Raw genomic sequence first — 15,281 nt, forward strand, 5'->3', positions numbered from 1 at the left:
GCAGCCGACAATCGTCTATCGATAACACAATAACAATCCATCCCAAGTCGCTCTGATTTGTGTTAAAATGTAACTTAATTTCGTGGCCATGGATCTACCTCAACAAGTACTTCGCTCCCGCGCCACGGTAAGCAGCTCCCGCTGGCCCTTTCAACCACATCAGCAGTGCGTTTTCCAGCAACATTGTAAATAGTGCAAAATTGCAACAAAGTTGTAATTTCGGATTGTTTGCCCCTTGTGACTGTTTGGGTGTGTGTGTGTGGCCACCGCCGTTGTAATGGCGTCTATGCTAAAATGGGAGAGGACGCACGGCTAGCTCTCCGGCTCCGACTCCGGCTCGAGCGCCAGCTCCACCTCCACGGCCAGCGCCATGTTCGCGCCGTATCTCGGTCAAAGTAATTTTACAAAAACACAAACGTCCATTAATTTTCGCCGAGAGAGCGGGAGAGCGTTGAGCGCAAAGAGAGGCGGGCCAAGTGAAAGTGCAAGGACTCGCGGGCTCATGCGCCGGACTTGGCGGGAAAACGGAAAACGGAGCACGTGCGACCCCGGTCGTCCTTCGGGAAATGTCGGTCGTGCAACAAAGTTGCGCTCAGCTGCGACTCCGGCTCCCAGTCCAATCTGCTCCGCTCTGCTCCGACTCGGACTCGGTGCGTGCGCTCTTTACGAGCGGTTACTTGGTGGTGGTTTGTTTTGACTGTCCGCCCGAAAAATCGATGACATTGAGTGCAACAAAGTTGCCGCCCGCCGAGCTGCATCCTCCTCCTCCGCCAGTGTGCCCCGCCTAGTAATGCTCGAGTCGCATTGAGTGTCTTCTCCTCCAAGTCCCACAATATTTACAGCAGTTTATGCAAACAAATCGCACTCGCTCTCGCTTTGCCCCGCTCGGGGCTGCAGTTTCTCGCCGCTCTCCGTCCGGACTCCGGATCCTAAGGCCGGAGCTCTGTCGGGCCGCAGTTTACAACTTTGTTAACTTCGGGCCTTTGTGTTAGCAGTCTGTATCCAGGACAGTAACCGGGACGGAGTTACTTTGTTGCGCATTAATTGATTTTTTCCGCAATCAGTTTTTGTGTCTTTGTACAACTTCAAGTTGTAATAAAAACAGTGTCAACTTTGTCATTACTAAGAATCCCTTGAGCAGCAGGGCAAATCGGTGAGTGCCTTACATCGAAAGGAAGATTATGAAAGGGAGTCGGCTTCTGCGAAAGTAAAGTTGTTGGGGGTAAATTGTGTGTATCCAAAAATTTGGGGATGGGGCGTTTATATGCATTGTATAAATATTATTGCAGTTTGCTTTGGGGAAGTCCCATTAATAAGCCAGCTCATTCCCCTTGCAATTTTATAGCATACATTTGAGGGTCTTCTTTTGTTTGTTTTTTTTTTTTAACTCTGGCATTCTGTAAGTAAAGCTAGTGAGTGAAGTAAGCACGAAAACCATTTGCTATCTAGATTTGCAGTCAGCACGGCATGCTAATAATAGTTTATGGTTCTCCCATTTGGACATTTATTTCAGACCATCTAGGGACTGCCCTCCTAGCCTGCTGCATGCAACGTTTCACCGCCGCTGACGGAACAATTATGGATACATGAAACGATTCACGAAGTAACGCGAAGCCAACATGTCAACGAACCCCAGCCCCGGCACCACCAGCATGCCTCCCCACCCCAATGAGAGGGATCAGGAAGTTAGGGCATCGAGCTCCTCCTCGCAACGCAACCTGCTCGAGTTCCTGTGCATCTGCGTGGCCTGCATCGCCTGCTATTACAACAGCACCCAGTGCGGCCTAGTCTTCGATGACATCAGTGCGATAAGGGATAACAAGGACTTGCGACCCCACACGCCGCTGCGCAACGTCTTCCTCAACGACTTCTGGGGCACGCCGATGCGCAAGGAGCAGTCCCACAAGTCCTATCGGCCGCTCACCGTGCTGACGTTCCGGTTCAACTACTTGCTGCATGCGCTGGAGCCGTTTGGCTACCACTTCGTTAACCTGCTGCTGCACTTATCGGTCTGCCTGCTGTGGCGTCGGGTCTGCCGGCTCCTGCTGCGCCAGTGTGCATCGCGGGGCAGTAATGCGACCTCGGCCCCATCTGCCTCGCTTAACACATGCGCCTTCGTGGCCTCGCTGCTCTTCGCCACTCACCCGGTGCACACGGAGGCCGTTACTGGCGTCGTCGGTCGCGCTGAATTGCTCTCTTCCATCTGCTTTCTGGCAGCCTTTCTCAGCTATGCAAAGTCCGTTGCCGATTCGGGTTCGGGCGGTTCGCCACGCACCCATTGGCTGCCACTGTTTTTCTGCTTTGGCAGTTGCCTGCTGGCCTCCATGCTGTGCAAGGAGCAGGGCATCACCATTGCCGGCATATGTGTGGTCTACGAGCTGTTCGTTGTCCAGAAACTTCGGCCGCTGCATCTTTGTCACTTGGTGCTGCGTCTCTTCGAGGAGCAGCAGCCCGAGCAACAGTCGCCCAAGCTGACGAAGTCATCCGGCATTCGACGATGGTCTTCCTCGGCGCTGTGGAAACGCCTGTGCTTTCTGGCTGGCATCACGCTGGCCCTTCTGGCGGGACGGGTCTATGTGATGGGCTCCCAGCTGCCCATCTTCACGCGCTTTGACAATCCAGCCTCGGCGGCAGAGACGCCCGAGCGGCAACTTACCTACGGCTACCTCATTTACCTGAACTGCTGGCTACTGCTCTGCCCCGCGCAGCTCTGCTGCGACTGGACCATGGGTGAGAACTGCATAGAAGCGCAAATTGAAACCTGTATTAATTTCAAACTATTCCAGGTACTGTCCCGCTGCTGGAGGGATTTGGGGATGCACGGAACGTGACCACACTGCTAACATTTGCTGCACTGGGAGCTCTGGTTGTAAAGGCCTGCTTCTCACGAAATCTGGCCCAATCACGAACGCTGATCATGTGTCTCGGCTGGATGGTGCTGCCATTCCTCCCGGCATCGAATCTGTTCTTCCCCGTTGGCTTCGTGGTGGCCGAAAGGATTCTATACATGCCATCGATGGGCTACTGCCTGCTGGTGGCCTACGGCTTTGAGCAGTTACAGAGGCGCCTCGGAGGCCGACGGTTCGGGCAGGCAGCCCTGGCCGTCCTCTTGCTCTCACACGCATTGAAGACACATCAGCGTAATTGGGACTGGCGCACCGAGTACTCGCTGTTCATGTCCGGTGTGCATGTGAATCAGCGCAACGCCAAGTTGTACAACAACGTGGGACATGCTCTGGAAAACGATGGCAGATTCGAGGAGGCATTACTGTACTTCCAGCAGGCCGTGCGCATACAGACGGACGATATTGGGGCCCACATAAATGTGGGGCGAACCCTTAACCATCTCAAGCGTTATGCAGAGGCCGAGCAGGCTTATGTACAGGCGAAAGCACTGTTTCCCCAGGCCAAGCCTGGCGTAAGCTACCATGCGCGCATCGCCCCCAATCACCTGAACGTTTTCATCAACCTGGCGAACCTCATAGCCAAGAACCAAACGCGACTGGAGGAGGCGGATCACCTGTATCGGCAGGCTATAAGCATGCGGAGCGACTATGTCCAGGCTTATATAAATCGCGGCGACATCCTGATGAAGCTGAACCGCACGGCCCAGGCCCAGGAGGTCTACGAGCAGGCTCTGCTCTACGACAGCGAGAATGCGGACATCTACTACAACTTGGGCGTAGTCTTCTTGGAGCAGGGCAAGAGCCAGCAGGCCCAAGTGTACTTCAACAAGGCCATCGAACTGTATCCGGAGCATGAGCAGGCGCTGCTCAACTCTGCCATTCTGCTGCAGGAACTGGGCGGGGAGGAGGCTCGCCAGCTATCGCGGTCTCGCCTGTACAAAGTTCTGGCCAAGGACGACAAGAACGAGAAGGTATACTTTAACCTGGGCATGCTGGCCATGGACGAGTCAAGCTTCGACGAGGCTGAGCAATTTTTCAAGCGGGCCATCCATTTGAAATCGGACTTCCGCAGCGCTCTGTTCAACCTGGCGCTGCTGCTGGCGGACACCAAGAGGCCCCTGGATGCGGTGCCGTTCCTTAACCAACTGATTCGCCATCATGCCTCGCATGTGAAGGGTTTGATCCTGTTGGGCGACATCTACATCAACCACATGAAGGATCTGGATGCAGCAGAGACTTGCTATCGCAGCATCCTTCAATACGACCCGCACAACACCCAGGGCCTGCACAATCTGTGCGTGGTCTTCGTGGAGCGCAAGAGACTGGCCAAGGCGGCCGCCTGCCTGCAGTATGCCCAACGCCTGGCCCCCGCCGAGGACTACATTGGCCGGCATCTGCAGATAGTCCACGCTCGACTGCAGAAAATCAACAAGTTACCTGATACGGCGCCAGAGCGACAGCTCGCGTACGAGGACTATGATCCGCTTGAGTTCAAGCTGCCTCAGGACCGGCCTACGCACAAGCCGCGCAAGCGATCATAGCAAAAGTTGGCATTGGCCTAAATAGCAGTTATGGACGTGTAAAAAGTCATAAGTTGAGTGTTGATGGAAAGATAATTTCCGAATTCTGTGAACGGTGCAGAGTCTGACTAAGATAACATACACAGAACGTGGGGAGTGCTCCACTCCAATTAATTCCATTGTACTTATTAGTTATTATAGTGAATCTCAGATTAAACACTTATTTTGGAAAATGTTTATACAATTTATTTTTACGGTAGAGCTGGGAAAAAATTGATTCTCGCAGTTCATTGACTTTTTGTATATTTTAGATAAAGTAAACTAAATAGATCAATTCATATTTCGGTATTTTTCTTACAAAAATGTTTAAATATTCACAGTTTCTTTCAAAACCCCGAAGAATCGTTAGTTTCCCAGCTCTATTATACATACTTAAGGTCAGATCTGCAGACTTCAACTGACATTAGTTTTGTAAATACATTTTGTAATTAACAAGTAAAGGGCCAGCAGTCTTGCATTTACCAAAATAACGTAATGACATGTACTTAAAGAAACGAATAAAAATAATGGTATACCATAATTAAAACAAAAATTTCGACGATCGTACTCTGTTTATTATTATCTTCCGTTTGCATTTGTGTGATATTGACTCTTAAATACGTAAATAGACGAATCTAAGCTTTCTCTTACAATGAAAAATAAATCTTTGATCGATAAGAGCTCGGCACGCTCTCTTTTAACGACTAATAGTAATCGCATTTGATATAGTTTACATAATATATTCGTTCTCCAGTTGTTGCTATATGCAGACTATAAAATTGATATTTCTTTTGATGACGTTTACCGCGATTCGTGAACTTATCGCTAGAGGGGGGCACATTAAGATTTAGAAAATAATTTCTTATAAAATCGGTGAGCACATTCTGAATAAATGTCATACGTAATGGGGGCTACCTCAATAGTATCTACTTATACCTCAACCGATTCAGTGTTCTGCGAGTGACTAGATTTCCAAGACTTTTTCCAAACTATGCCTCCAGATAGCTGTACATAAGGCAGCGGGTGACCCGATACTCCAGGCAGGAGCAGGCTCACTCACAGGCTATTTTGCCGTCGAAACTGCTCAGCGCTATGGCAAAGGCCTGCATCGCACACAGGGGATAGCGAAAGTCCATGGTGAACACGTCCTCCGAGGTGCGACCGAACTGCATGACTATGTACTCGGGATCGGAGTCGTGGACCAGCTGAAAGTTTTTCACCGATGCCTGGGTGACGCGTCCGTGAAAGTTCAGTACATAGGACTGGGTCTCGTCGTTCCACACCGGCGTCTTGTTGTGCAGCTCCACAATGTTGTCCATGTTCTGGAGATGAGAGAATTAATAAATCAGTCTTGGGAATATATATTTCGTTATTCTCAACTCACCTTCATCTTCCACAGGTCGAGAATGCCCTGTTGCTTGGGATCCGCCGAACTGATCTTGACCCGCTGATCGTCCTCAGTCATGCCAGGCAGTATCACAGTCATGTTGCGGGGTCCCTTGAAGCCCAGAATATTAGTGTCCTGCAAGAAATCGAAATTATAAGAAAGTTATTTATGGACTTAAAGGTCACAGAACAGAGCAATTACTTACATAAATAATGACCGCCAGGTCCAGTCTAGGACTTTCCGAGCTCTCCTTGTTGCCATTGTCAAAGACAGTGAAGGAGGTGCCAAAGACATTGGAGCGTAGCTTGCCACAGAAGCCATCGGCATTGCGGGACAGGTCCGTGGGATCGCAGCTGACTATGTAGTTCGAAGTCTTGCTCTTCTTGCGTTTCCGACCTTAAAAAAGAAATCAAGTGAGATTGATAGGAAAATAATTTAAAGAATAATCGCAACCCACCTCCAAGCAGGAATATCTTCTTGCCGTAGTCCCGCTCCAGATGCAGGTAGTAGATGGGAAAGAGGCCCCGGTCCATGCCTTTGCGGTCGCGTGTGATGCGACACTTGTAGAGGACACCCTGCGGAGCTGGCTGCATCACGAACTGGTCAATGTTGCCAATGACATCACCCTCGGACTCCCCACCGGCTCCGTTACCCGTTCCATTGCTGCTGCCGTCCATCGTCGTGGCATCCTTGAAGGGTGACGAGGCCAGGCCGGCGGGACGTACAGGCGCCGCACCCGCCACATTGCGATTGGTATAGTCGTCCTCGTCGAGGGTGTCGCTGAAGGAGTGCTGGCGGGCACGCGGTCGCTGTGATTGAGTCGAGTTGGCGCTGTGCGGGGCGGTCTGCTGCTGCTGCTCGATCACAGTCACCGGACTACTCTCGTCGTCCTCCAGCTCGTGTGACGATATCTCCTCGATGAGATCAGCTGTTGGGTTAATTACATGGAAACTTTAGAGTGCAATTCTTATCACAATTTTTGCAAGTGTAGGGGACTTACCCTCCTGGTTAATGGTGCTCAGGCTGCGCATGTTGTTCGAGTGGTTGCGACTCGTGTTCATGGCAACTGGAGCCCCGCCCCCGGAACTTCCGTTGGCCAGTATCTGGTCCGGATTCTGGGGCGAGCTGATGAACTGCATGGGTCCGTCGTAGGCGTGGAGCTCGCGGCTGTTGCTGCGCATCCCGGACATTGGGCGGTTGATCTGGAGATCACTGGCCTGGACCATGCCCGGCGAGGCGCGTTTCTGGCGGATGTAGGCCTCCATCAGCTGGCGCTGCAAGCAGATAAACCGAAAGAATTGTTTACTTCGCGCTCTAATCAGTGGCCACTCGAAGAATGCAACCATAAAAATATCTTCGATTAGATTGGAAACCACCTTAGCGGAGGTAATGAGACAGTAAATCAAATAATTGCGATTGCGGCTGTGCACGTCCAGGACAGCGGTTGGCACCGTAACCGTAATTATATTTGATTTTCCAAGCCACTACAATTCGCTTGTGAATTTTTGCATATCCAATCCAATTAGGCGGCCCAGTTTCGAGTTGCAACAAATTGCAACAAAACTGCATTTACACCCACGGAGCAGATAAATAACCGTAATAAATGCCTAAATATTTGCATATGCATGGATACCCCTAATCCCCGCCAGCGGAATGCACAGCGAGCAGCAGGTAATTGGCCGCAACGGGGGGGAAAGAGTGCCGAGAATCGTGCTGATCCATCAGCACCACCATTGCCATCGCCCCAAGCTCCATCCATCCTCCACATTTCCCATTTCCATTCTCCACTCGCGGGAGCTCTCACTCAATGGTCTGCGACTGGTAGCTGGTGGGTGTGGGTGTGGGAATGCGAATGCAAATGGACGCGGGTACGAGCCACCGTCAAATGACATGTGGGACAGCGGTTGATGGCAATGATTTCATTAAAGATTTAAATTTCAAGTTCACGTTCATGTTCACCAGCGCAAAAACAAGAGGCGTATCTGTCAAAAGTTGCGCTGAAATTGCGCATATAAATCAAAGGGAATATTCGCGCCCTTTGTTTCTACCCCTCACAGGATATAAAATTTGATATTAAGATTGGCTTCCCCTCAAAGCTCGAGAGTTGATATATTAATGCAGCAATATTAAAATGAAATATTTGACTTACAATAGGGCTTAGGTTATTTTTGTATTGTTTTTTCTTCAAAAAGATATAAGAAAGGATACTAAAGGATTCAATACTAGGAAGACCAGCCTAAAACATGAGTTACTTTACTATATATCCTATATCCTTCATGAAAAGTCGTTCTTATTTTAATCGCGTTTATTGCTTGGCTTAAATATCGGTTTTTTTTGGGGTTACACAACTTTGGTTTTACAGGAGGTTAACGTTACTCAGAATGCTCTCAACGGTGGCGTTCACTTCGCGCTCCTTGGCCACCGGATCGCACTGGAGCTGGAAGTAGTCCGGCAGATCCTGCTCCGCCTCGAAGGCACTCGTCCGATTAGCGCCCAGCCAGAGATCCAGCCGGTCGTAGATAACACCAGTGGGTCCTTGCTGCAAGAACGAGTCAATGGAGGTGCGATCCTTGAGGTCCGAGCCCCAGAGCAGGACAATGGGAACCTGGGCCTTGCAACGTTGCACCAACGAAGGGTCCGCCTTGAAGAAGACGGCATTGGGCGAAACTCCACCCAAATCGAAGGCCTGGGCAAAGTTTACGCTCTGCTCCACAGTGCTGGCGCGCGGATCGCTGAAGGCATTCTCCTTGCTGCTGGAGAGGAAGAGCACCGGGTACATGTGCTGCTTAAAGCGCAGCAGGGAGCACAGGTCCGCGTCGAAGCTCTTGATCACATTGAGCCGTCCGCAGCCGTGTCGTCGCACCACCGCCAGGATGCGGTCCACAAACAGGTTCTTGTCCAGCGTCTGCTCGCTCTCAAACTGACCATCTGCCTTCTGCTGGGGCCACTTGATCTCGATGTCGAAGCCGGTGGTTTGGTTCACGCGCTCGAAGAAGTCCTGCAGGGTGGGGAAAAGGCGCTGTTCCGGCGGTTCCACGTTGTTGTGCGCCGGATACTCCACGATTTTGTTTCCTACAATCTGGTAGGTCTTCAGCTCCTTCAGCTGCTCGTATTTGATGTCCTTCAGTAGCACCTCTGTCAGGTCGTCGCGGCTCGTGGGCGTCTTGGAGTCGATGCACACGCGGATGGAGAAATCATGGTGAATGATGGGCACCAGGTCGCTGGTGAGCTGGACGTCAAACTCTACAAAATCTGCTCCCAATTCGGAGGAGGCCAGCATTGAGGCCACCGTATTCTCTATTAGGGGAGCCGCATTCGAGGTTACCGTCAGACTCTTGCCCAGTCCCCGGTGGCCAATCTCCAGAGCCGTCCAGTTGCTTCGCCAGTAGTTGGCGAAGCTGGTGCGCAGGTCGAAGCCGTCCTGTTCCATGGGTCGGATGAGCAGGTACTCCAGTCGGAGCACGCCCACCACTCGCTGCCAGAGCGGAGAGATCAGGGTGACGGAGAGAGCACCATCACTACCAGACAGGGAAGTAGGCTGCAGATGGGCGTAGCCCAGCAAACGAACCAGGCTTTCTTCAGCCTGCTCGGCATAGACTTCCACCAGGTAAGCCACTTGTTCCAACTGCTCGAGACCCACGTGGAACATCAGGATATCTGCGGCGGAGAAGGGCACTCCGTATTCCGGTTGGACACGCAGCTTGCTGTCCCCGTAGGACATTCGCACGTACTCCACATTGGCGCGAGCCGAGCTAAGGATGGGTGCCAGGGTCTTCGGATCCACGGGCTGCAATCGCAGGCGCAGCTGGCCGCGTCCCTCCTCCGGTTGCTCCTCCAGAGTCAGGACATCGCGGAACACCTTTAGTTGGAGAATGCTGCCAGAGTCCTGGAGCCAGCCACGCGACAGCTGTCGTTCCGATCCAATGAGTCCAAACTCGTCGCTGCGGTTTCCAGGAAACTTTGTGGTGTTAAAAGTCCTGGCCACGACATGCGACTCCCAGCGACGCACCTGAACCGCGCCACTCTGACCCACTGCAGCCGCAAAGAAACGGTATTCCACGCTGCTGTTCTGGGGGATTTCTACGGACGCGGTCCACACGTTGTGCGTGTCAGTGCGATTGAGGAGAACAGCCTGGCCTGCCTGCCAGGCGCCCAGAACAGGCAAGTTGCCCACCAAAGCTGGGCGCTCAAAAGCCGCCAGTTGACCTTCAGCTGTATCCGGCAGCGTCAGCGTAAAGTTGTAGAGCAGCGGGGCATTCCGCTTGAGCGGCACATAGCGTCGGGCCGCATAGTACTTCTCGTAGTAGGAGGTGTCGCAGAATGTCTCCACGGGCAGCAGGCACAGAGTGCTCAGCCAGGCGACGGTGAATGCCACGAAAGTCTTTGACCAGGACATGGACATATCGAATGTGTCCGCCCTCGACGGCGATCGCGGTGCTACTGACGAATGTGTCCGCGCTTTTGGGGAAATCTAACCAAGCACTTATCGCTGGATCGCCGGCAGGAGATTTATGGCAGTGGCCACATCTTCGATCAAGTTAGCGACGCGATAAGGTACCGATGGCTATCGGAGTCTCGACGCGAATGCGACTCGTCTGGCCGGCGGTCAAGCCCGTTCTGTGCTCGCACGTGTGGCCTAGACTCGTGCACCCATCAGCTTCAGATAGAACTATAGATACAGATACTACATATAGACATACGGATACAAATACAACTAACGATGCAGATACATCTGCAGATACTGCGACGTGCTCATCAAAAGCTTTTGGGGCACACTGCCTACGTCATCGTCATCCCGGGTGGCCATAGTGGCCGCTGTTTTAAGTGGATTTGATTCCCCGAGAATTGCGCAAAAGCTTCACCTTCAGTAGCTGCGGTAAGAGGGGTCAGGGAATGGCTACATACTCATATAGCTCCCCCTTATGTGGTGGCTGACCCCCAGTCGGGCAATTTACATGGTGAAAGTTTGTCAGCGGCCGTGTAATTTATCCGCTTCGCTCAATTACGGATTTCGTAACGTTTTTTTTTTGTTGTTTTCCTTGAGCGTGGAAATAATAATAACAACAGCAGGTACAGTTCCGTCAAGCGCTCGAAGGGTAATCAGCTGAGAGCGCTCGTAATTACATTGACTCCTCCTGGCGCTGGGCCATCTTTGAGGTGACTTTGGCAACTACTACCCCTCTGAAGCACGTCCTTCTTCTTTGTCTACTGCTCTTTTTTTATGAGAGAAACGCGATTATGTGAAAATTCGAAATCAGTTGGTTGCCAAGAAAAACTCTGGCACGTACGGCACACATACTCGCAGAAGAGGAAATGCAGAGGAGCTCTTGGGAGGGGGACAAACAAGAGACGGTGCCTCCGGGAGAATCGGAAAAAGTTGGAGAGGCGAAAACTTGCATAAAGTCGAAGTAGAGCACGACACAACAACACAACTCTTCCGCGGGGCTCGTTTATGGCTTGACATAAATAACGAGTACCGAGTACCGGAGAATGCATAAAAGTAAGCTCAGTGCGGCGCTTCTAGCTGATGGAGCAGTCAATGGTGCCAGGCATTAGGGGTAACTTTGTAGCACTGTCATCTGGCGCATCTCCGGCCACCATAAAGAACGTAATTTTATTACTTTCACATAGAAGGGGTGCCAATTTTATGGTACTTGTCCTGTGTTTAGCAGGAAAAATGTTATAATCAAGGAAAAAGAAACTTATAAAGATAGGATTTTATTAGAAGTTTCAGTGTTATTTAACGAAATATGATTAAATACATTTATTAACATATTTCAATATATTTGTTTACTTATAAATTCAATAATATATCTCCCTCAGAAATATCAAACCGCATTAAAACCAGTGATCTTCAAACCTAATCCCCCGCATAGCACATATAATAATTAGGTTTTATTATTTATATTAGAGTTTTGAGTTGAATATTTCATAAATCTTACAAGATTTGAGTGTTTTTTAAGTTAATATGAAAAATTAAATTTATTTCGATATTTTAAAACATTTTTTCAAAAACATAAAATAAAATATAACCATAACTTATCAATTGAATATTATATCTCCCTCTAGAGCATTAAGTCGCCAGAGCTATTAATATCTCACAAGATTCGATTGTTATTTAATTAAATTTGGATAAATATATTTATTTAAATATTTCAATATATTTTTGCAAAGAAATAAAACACAACATAAACAAAATAACTTATCAATTCAATAATATATATCCCTCAAAAACATAAAATCGCCATAAAACCCGTGCTCTTCAAACCTAATCCACCGCTTAATACATATAATAATAAGGTTTTATTATTTTTCAATTTCTCACACACACACACACAAAGTCAAATTAACGAAAATATACGACTGCGGGGGGCGGCGGAGTGTCGTAAACGGGGAAATGTGCAAATGTTTCTCAGCAACTTTTTGGGTTTTGTGCTCAGCGCATTTATTTTAATTTGGGCCCAGACAAATTTGCGTATACGTAACGAAGGGGTCGCCATAAAAGACATGGGCACACACACACACACACACACGCACCTTGGGGAAGGTCAACTGTTGTTCGGTATGTAGCATACTTTCGGGGGTCGCGTAATAAAATGATTACTCATACGCCCCGTGCGCAAAACAAGGAAATTGAGAGCGTCAGCAAGGCAAACAGGCCGGAATGTATGGCATTGTGGCTCTTTTGTTGTCGCCGCCGTCGCCACTGCTTGTTTGTTGTTTGTTGTTTGCAAATACGACAACAGCCGGGAAAGGCAAATCAACCCATTCGTCCCTCCCCGTCATCAGCCAGCTCTTGAGCTGGCAAGGACCGGCTGCTGACGGTTGATGTGTTTTGGCATAAGGGATTATATGCACGTAATACTGGGGCTTAAGTGAGCTTCCGCAGGGCCAAAAAATGCGAAAGGCAACCAGAAAAAAATGATCAGAAAGTTTCTCAATTTAGCAAACAAAGTTACTGAATATATTTAAAGGCATTCTCTCGTTTATATTGCTTCTAGTTTAATAATGAGATTAATTTCCTATTCATTACACAAATACTTGAAAGCAAAAAACAGTGTTCGGGCAAATGCAGATCCTTGTAGTAAACAAAAAACCTTAATAGAATTCGGCAAACCCTGATAGTCAAGCCAAGTGTAGAACTTACACTTACGCACATCCAATAGCCGATGGCCTGGAAAAATGCTCATCAATTTTCAGCCTGGTCAACAGACAATAGCAACAGCCTGAATGTGTCCACGATCCGGCCATTAACCCCTGAAGTGCGGCGGGGGGGTTCACGGAACTGGAACTGCGTGAAAACTATTACGAGGGACATCATCATAACAGCTTTTCGCCTTTGCCTTTGAGTCCTTCCCTACCCCCGCTTCGGTTGGTTTTAGCCATATTGACATTCATTTACGTGCTCGCTTCATTAAGCCATAAGCCGGGGTCGTGTTGGGTCGGGTGTGTCATGTCCACACAATGGAGAGACAAACCCAAACACGAGGATGCTGCGAACCCAATGTGTTACCGAAATTGGATAAAGAGCTTGCGGACATTGGCTTATGGCTTTGGCAAACGGAACAAACTGCTCAGTCATTTGTAGCTATAAAAGTTTTTCAGACAAGTCCTTACAAATATTATTTGGCACCAGAGCGAAGCTTCAGCAGGACCTTGCGGTTAGTCAGTGGCCTTTAAATGTTTCCCTGAATAATATATGTCCCTAGCCAAACGGAGAGTCCTTAAAAATGAATGTGTGAAAAAAAATTAAATAAACAAAGCTGACCAGTTGAAGCATTTCAGCAAACTGAAACAAAACTTTCGAATGCACATAAAATGGTATAAAAACTATGCAATGGCCAGCTTCCGGTGGCAAACAAACCGTTCAACTTTTGATTTGTATTCATCGAACATGCGGCATATTCTTCCCACAGTTTTACATCGTGTGTTTGGTTTCTAAATATATATTAACACATGACTGAACCCCCGACCATTCAATATTTGCTAGCTTTAAAAATTTAATGAGCCTGCTGTGATGTATTTTTTGTTTCTCATATCAGCTTTGGTCCCTTGTGTTTTTGAGGTCAGGTGAATTCAATTTCCGGCCCGACTGGGAAACAAGTTAATTCTGGGATCCACTGACCGAACTCATTTGGTTTAGGAAACATGACCACAGAGAGAAAAGCCACATTCAACTAGCCAAGGATGTGAATGCTTACGGACAGATGAACATTAGAGCTGGAATAATATCGATAGAATTGATTGGATTTTGGACTTAAGAAATCAGCGATTTATCTGCTTAAAAAAATAATTATTATAAATATAGTCAGAAGTGCAGCGCAGTGAAGGAAACATTTCCGAAAGTGATATATTCTAAATCATCATTAAAATCTTAATTAATTTTTAATACAAAAATTTTAAAGAAATATATATAGTAGCTAATTTTCCTAATTTTAAAATAGGTTACATTAATATTGTGAAAATTTATATCCCATTTGCTGGTTTGTTAACCAACAAAGAAAAGTTCTACAATTTAAAATAAATGCATATTTGGCGCAGTTTTGATTGATTTTAAATTCTCTCCCCTGGTCCAATTGCAAACTCCAAGAGTATACAAACTTTGGTTTCCCGAAGTTAGCTTCCTTTCTTGTTAAAGTTTATTTAACTGAGAAAACTTTTAACTGTTTTGCTTGTATGATATCCACTAGCTCCTACGGTTGAAGTTTAAAAATAAAAAAGTATAATATAAAACACAATAAACTAAAGTAAAGTATATGCTAGATCAATAATATAGTTCATCCATTTCCAAATGCTGTTGTGTCATAGCAATCGATAATATCGATATCATATTTATTGCAGTTATCACTTGCTATCGTAGACTGTGTTGTGTCAGCTCTACTGTAACTTCTTCCGCCTTTTGAATACAGCCAACTGACATGCTGCTTTCTGCTTTGTCCATGTTTGCAGTTGTATGTTGGCCAACCGCAAGGCAAAGCAACAAATGGGAACAAGAAAATTCTACATCCTTACCCCCCAATCGTCCTCGTTTCCCTCCCCTTCTTCTTCCGCTCAATGTTTCTTGGCAAGTACTTTGATTTCCGTCTTCGAGGCCTCCTGGCAAGTGCAAATTCCTTTGCTCACAGCCCACTGACAACGTTTTTAAGACTCGACAAAGCCACTTAAGGACGCAAAGTCCTGTCACAAAATACATTTGAGACGCGTGAGATCCTCGGGCGCAAATTAGTTACGTTTTTAGTGTAATTCTCCCCCTTTGCAGGCCCCGTTTGTATGCAAATTCCGAACAATAACAAGGATAACAACAAGAGCCAACAAGGAGACAAGAAGCGACATTGACTGCGGCTTTGTGTGTGAGCGTGCGAGTATGCCCCCCATGTGTGTGAGCCTAGTTCTGTGTGTGTGCGTGTGTGCCTGAGAGTATGCAGTAAA

At 48.1% G+C, this 15,281-nt stretch overlaps 3 protein-coding genes across 5 annotated transcripts in view; 1 reads left to right on the forward strand and 2 right to left on the reverse strand.

The window, feature by feature from the left end:
- Positions 1-5,021, forward strand: Tmtc3 (Transmembrane O-mannosyltransferase targeting cadherins 3). The gene is made up of 3 exons (XM_017171852.2): positions 1-127; positions 1,514-2,730; positions 2,787-5,021. Exons 2-3 carry the CDS (start codon positions 1,620-1,622, stop codon positions 4,445-4,447), a joined length of 2,772 nt encoding a protein of 923 aa, XP_017027341.1. The 5' UTR covers positions 1-127; positions 1,514-1,619; the 3' UTR covers positions 4,448-5,021.
- ktub (Tub domain-containing protein ktub) overlaps positions 5,019-15,281 on the reverse strand; it is a 26,378-nt gene continuing 16,115 nt past the window's right edge. Inside the window, exons 1-6 of one of the 3 annotated variants that reach the window (XM_070283960.1) lie at positions 7,229-7,396; positions 6,853-7,120; positions 6,310-6,780; positions 6,058-6,248; positions 5,850-5,987; positions 5,019-5,787 (exon numbers count right to left, since the gene is read on the reverse strand). In XM_070283960.1, the coding sequence (XP_070140061.1) occupies positions 5,518-5,787; positions 5,850-5,987; positions 6,058-6,248; positions 6,310-6,780; positions 6,853-7,117 (1,335 nt within the window). In that variant the 5' untranslated portion in view covers positions 7,118-7,120; positions 7,229-7,396 and the 3' untranslated portion in view covers positions 5,019-5,517. Of the gene's footprint in view, positions 5,788-5,849; positions 5,988-6,057; positions 6,249-6,309; positions 6,781-6,852; positions 7,127-7,228; positions 7,397-15,281 lie in introns of those variants that run through there. The other 2 variants (XM_070283959.1, XM_017171856.2) reach the window with 2 other exon arrangements.
- LOC108078187 (glycerophosphocholine phosphodiesterase GPCPD1) lies at positions 8,140-10,472 on the reverse strand. Its single transcript, XM_017171855.3, has one exon. The coding sequence runs from the start codon at positions 10,252-10,254 to the stop codon at positions 8,209-8,211; it is 2,046 nt and encodes a 681-aa protein (XP_017027344.1). The 5' UTR covers positions 10,255-10,472; the 3' UTR covers positions 8,140-8,208.

The sequence above is a fragment of the Drosophila kikkawai genome, chromosome 2R, assembly GCF_030179895.1.
Source record: "Drosophila kikkawai strain 14028-0561.14 chromosome 2R, DkikHiC1v2, whole genome shotgun sequence".
Lineage (NCBI taxonomy): Eukaryota > Metazoa > Arthropoda > Insecta > Diptera > Drosophilidae > Drosophila > Drosophila kikkawai.